Source organism: Otolemur garnettii, unplaced genomic scaffold, assembly GCF_000181295.1.
Source record: "Otolemur garnettii isolate 467f Iridium unplaced genomic scaffold, OtoGar3 scaffold00185, whole genome shotgun sequence".
Classification (NCBI taxonomy): Eukaryota; Metazoa; Chordata; class Mammalia; order Primates; family Galagidae; genus Otolemur; species Otolemur garnettii.
In genome coordinates, this window is record NW_003852580.1 from 3070322 (window position 1) to 3075186 (window position 4865).

At 49.4% G+C, this 4865-nt stretch overlaps 1 protein-coding gene across 1 annotated transcript in view; it reads left to right on the forward strand.

Moving 5' to 3' along the window:
• The first annotated feature begins 1226 nt into the window (after window positions 1-1226).
• The window catches only part of GAS8 (growth arrest specific 8), a 19091-nt gene continuing 15452 nt past the window's right edge, over window positions 1227-4865 (forward strand). Inside the window, exons 1-2 of the mRNA XM_012812060.2 lie at window positions 1227-1264; window positions 3342-3428. Of these exons, the coding sequence (XP_012667514.1) occupies window positions 1262-1264; window positions 3342-3428 (90 nt within the window). The 5' untranslated portion in view covers window positions 1227-1261. The remainder of the gene's footprint in view (window positions 1265-3341; window positions 3429-4865) is intronic.

Below are 4865 nucleotides of genomic sequence, written 5' to 3' on the forward strand. Positions count from 1 at the left end.
GCTGCAAGACCACTGTTTAAGAAGATGCTAAAATTGAGAACTTGGAAAAAAAGACAACCAATGGTGTATAAAGTCGGCTACTTGCTTGTGACAAACTCAATTTTCTGGGCGATATAAGCTGTTGTGTGTAGGTAGTAGAGTCCTTACTGGGAGATTCACTTTGGAAATGGTAGAATGGTTATAAAAAAGAAAATAACTTTTTTTTTTTTTTGAGACAGTCTTGTTCTGTAGCCCAGGCTGGAGATCTATGGCATCAGCCTAGCTCACAGTGATCACAAACTCCTGGGCTCAAGTAATCCTCCTGCCTCAGTCTCCCAAGTAGTGGGAACTACAGGTGCCAGCCACAGCGCCTGGCTAATTTTTTTTATTTTTAGCCGAGACCCTAACCCTAACCCTAACCCTAACTGGAGACATGGTCTTGAACTCCTGAGCTCAAGCCATCCTCCCGTCTCTGCCTCCTAGAGAGCTGGGATTACTGGTGTGAACAACCGCGGCCTGCCAGGAAAATAACTTTTTTCTGCAGTGTCTATCTCCAAGCCTTTGGCAGAGGTTTCTAGCTTTTCCTCATCCATGGCTGGGGCGGGGGGGTGGGGGGAGGCGCTTCAGGGGACATTTTTTTGTGACGGGGACACTGCTGATTTAAAATTTTTGTAGCTAATCTGGAACATATTTTTTCCTTATCCCTCCCCTACCCCCCCAGGATTTGCGTAAACCCAATTATATTTGGTCATCACCAGAGCAGCAGGTGTGGGTGAGTCCCAGGGGACTGAGTCTCAGTCCAAATTGGATCTAATTAGGATAATGTCTCGGATCCTTGGGTGGTAGATTGATCGTTTATTCATTCATTAATTCACTAATTCATTCTCTCACCCATTCAGCACTTCTCTATTGAGCATGTGCGTTTATTGTTCTAGGCTCTGTAGTACAGAAGTGAAGGAAACGGTTCTCCTCATTTTGTGGAGCTTAGGTTGTAGTGGGGGAGACCAGCAATAAACAAAACACATTCTGCTAGAAAGGCTTGAGGGACTCGGGGGAGATCAGGCAAGATCTTCCCGACTTCGGCAACCCAAGGCTCCCCTTAGGTGGTACGTTGCTAGGGACGCACTCCGTTAGTTTCCAAGACCTGTGGTGGCAGAGGAAGTCTCGCGAGGATCCTGGAGACTTCGCGCGGGATCGCCCAGCAGTTGCCGGGAAACAGCGCGGCCACTGGGCAGAGAGCGAATCTGGCTGTGAGAGGCGGTGGTGCCGGTCGCCTGGCGCCATGGTGAGGAGGGGCGGGAGCCAAACCTAGGAGCCGCTCTGGGGCCTGGGGTTCCCGGGTCAGTCATCCCTGAGTGCACAGCGACCCGGGGACGGGGAGGCCTGAGCTCCACGCCTCGTGTGCCGAGACGTCACGGCGGGTGGCCTCCGGGGACCCCGGGAGCCGCACACACTCAGACCCCGGGAAGGGGAGGAGGCCTGGAGGTCTGGGTTCCTGTGTTTGAGAAATCAGTGTCCTCGTGGAATAGCTGTGGGGAGAGTTGGGGATGCTCCGGTTCCGGGGCCTGCACACGCTCGGAGCCGAGAGACCTGCGCTCTCTGGAATCCTGTACTCGCGGGGTGGTTACAGGACCCCCAAGACTCAGGGCCCGGTGTGCAGGGTCTCCAGAAGGAGGCGCCCCGGCCGCAGAGATATTTACCCTGGAATGGAAGACTCGGTGTACTGGATTCTTGGGACCAAAGGTTTCTCCTCACCGAGATTCTGGGGCGTACAAAGGTCCTCGAGGAGGAGAGATGGGGGGCTGCCCCAGGACCTCTGGTGTATGGCGTGGAGCATAGTAGGGTGGCTGGAAATTCCTCCACACCAAGGAGTCCTAGACAGAGGCTACAGTGTTCATGGAGCGCTCAGGGGTACAAGAACTACAGTTGTCTTGGAGGCTGGGGGAGTCGGGCCTACACTGGGAAGAGGATGGTGGACTCCCTGCCTCCTCAGTGCCCCCGCTTGTCTGTTTTGTGTGATAGGGCCTTCCCCTTGATGATAAAATTGTCAGTAACTCAGTTTCCAGGCAATGTCAGCTGGCAGGAAGGATGCTTCCCTGTTGATAGCTCCCAGAGCCCCACCAACCCCCCGGAGCTGGCTGTGAACATCTCAAATGCCGAATCTTCCTCCAAGCCCTTTATGGTCTTCCAGTGAGGTGGCCTTCCTGGAGCAGAGGGATTAGAAAGAGAGCAAATACATTAGGAGTTAAGATTTAAGGGGATGAATCTTTTGAAAGCCTGCTGGGAAAAAACCCACCTAGCTTGTGGGAATAGCGGCACACAAGGGTCTTCAAGGAGAGGCAAGGGGGCAGGGCTTACCCTCGGACTTGGTCCACGCTAGCTGGTGGGAATATGGGTGATTTTTCTTCTTAGTGTTTTCTAAAATTTCCAAGTAACGTTTGTAATCATAAAAATGTTACACATAAAAGCATGGGCTGGAGAGAGTTGTGCAGAGCAAAGTCAGAAGGATAGATAGAATTTGTGAATTCACTATCTGCTTGAATGACCTGTGGGCAGGGAGTGGGGTAGAAAGTTCTCTCTCAGCCTTGTCAAAGTTGCTAAAACCAAGCATGACAATCAAGTAGTTCCTTCTAGTAATCCATTCACAGAGCACTTATGGTGGGTCTGGCTGGACTTTCTTGACCAGGCTCCTCTGTAGGAGTTTGTATTTGGAAGAAAGGAAACCTCAAGTTGTCACAACTGATCATTGCTCTGGAGACATTTCTCCCTACACTTATAAATGATTTCTTGCGGTTCTTTTATGGTGGTTGCCATGCATTATAGCTATCATAGTAACGTTTGGCTATAATGTAGTATTAGGGCACTTCCTTTTTTGTTTCCTCGTAAGTTTTGTATCCACACCGAAGAGGTATTTGCCATATCCAAGGAGTGAGTGGGTTTGAAGTGAGTTCCCCCCTTCTTTTTATTTAATTTTATTTTTTGCAGTTTTTTGGCCAGGGCTGGGTTTGAACCCGCCACCCTTGGCATATGGGACCGGCGCCCTACTCCTTGAGCCACAGGTGCCGCCCCCCCCTTCTTTTTAGAAGGAAAAAAAATGTTCTGTTTTGAAAAGGAAGATTTTCTGTTTGTACTTCTCTAAATGTATCAATAGGATGGCTATGTGTGGTTAAGGCTGGGAACACTTCCAGCAGGGTGATGTGCCCCAGGTGAGTGTTCCTGTTGGGGGCATGAGACAGTGAGCAGTAGGGACACAGGATCTCAAATAAGTACTCCTTTACCAAATACCCCAGGAGTAGATCAGAGCTGCCCAAGAAGTGGAAGCCATTAGCATTTCTCTTACTCACCCATCTCTTTAACCAAAGGCACCCAAAAAGAAAGGGAAGAAAGGCAAAGCCAAAGGCACCCCGATTGTTGATGGGCTCGCTCCAGAGGACATGAGCAAGGAGCAGGTAAGCAGGGCTGGCTGGTACCCAGTCCCAGGAGGGGATGGGTATTGCTCTCACGCGTCTTTGTGAGCTTCTTGCCACTGCACTGGTTGTCCCATTTCCCCCTTAGTATGGGCCAACCAGTCTGTCCAAACCAGAGCATCCCCCCACTTCCATCCTCCATAGTGCCCATTAACTCCAAAGCTTTCAAATGCATTACATGTTTTTTTAAAAGGCAATATAGCCACATTAAAGAACTTTTTAATAGGGTGGCAAGATTTGAAAGGAAATGTTTTTCTGATATAAAAGCTATTTTTAATTTTCTTTATTCCCTTTTCAGTTTTACCCTTTTATGCACCTGGAGTTTTTTTTTTTTTTTAATTAAAAATTTTTTTTTTTGAGACAGAGCCTCAAGCTGTCGCCATGGGTAGAGTAGAGACATCACAGGTCACAGCAACCTCCAATTCCTGGGCTCAAGCAATTCTCCTGCCTCTGCCTCCCAGGTAGCTGGGACTATAGGCACCCCCCACAATGCCCAGCTATTTTTTGGTTGCAACCATCATTGTTTGGCGGCCCCGGGCTGGATTCAAACCCGCCGGCTCAAGTGTATGTGGCTGGTGCCTTAGCCGCTTGAGCCACAGGCGCCGAGCCTATGCACCTGGTATTTATAGAACTCTTATTATAGTACATACATACATAGAATTCTCCTTCATTGGCTCAGTGCCCATTGCACAGTGGTTACAGCGCCGGCCATGTACACTGAGTCTGGAGGGTTCAAACCCGGCCTGGGCCTGCTAAACAACAATGACAACTGCAACAGGGAGTAGTCAGGTGTTGTGGCAGGTGCCTGTGGCCCCAGCCACTTGGGAGGCTGAGGCAGGGGAATCGCTTAAGCCCAAGAGTTTGAGTTTGTTGTGAGCTGTGACTCGACAACACTGCAGGAAGGTAGGGTTGGGGTCACCTGGAGTCTTGTGCTCCACTGCACAGGACAGCTGTAGTCATTTCACTGATGGTCACCCTTTGGGCATTGTACACTGCTTGTTTTCTGATCTTTTAAGAGAAGCTAGAAATATGAATGTTTATAAGAATCCTAAACATTGAATGATGGCAGAATCTAACACCATGAGAACAAACAGCAGGTAGGAACTCTGGTTTGGACTATTTGAATGACAGTAAAGGTCTGTGATGTGAAGACATTTGTCATTTTGCTAAGACTAGTCGAATTATGAGATGCTGTATCACCCTCATGGAGACCCAGACCCCTGCCCAGTATCCTCACCTCAGAGCCCCTTGCTGTTCCTCTTTTGTTGGTCGGTGTCTCCTCTTGAGAAATGTTTTCTTGTGGAGAATATGTTTTTTTTTGTTTTTTTGAGACGGAGCCTCAAGCTATTCCCCCTGGGTAGAGTGCCATGGCATCACGCTCACAGCAACCTCCAACTTCTGGGCTCAAGCGAGTCTCCT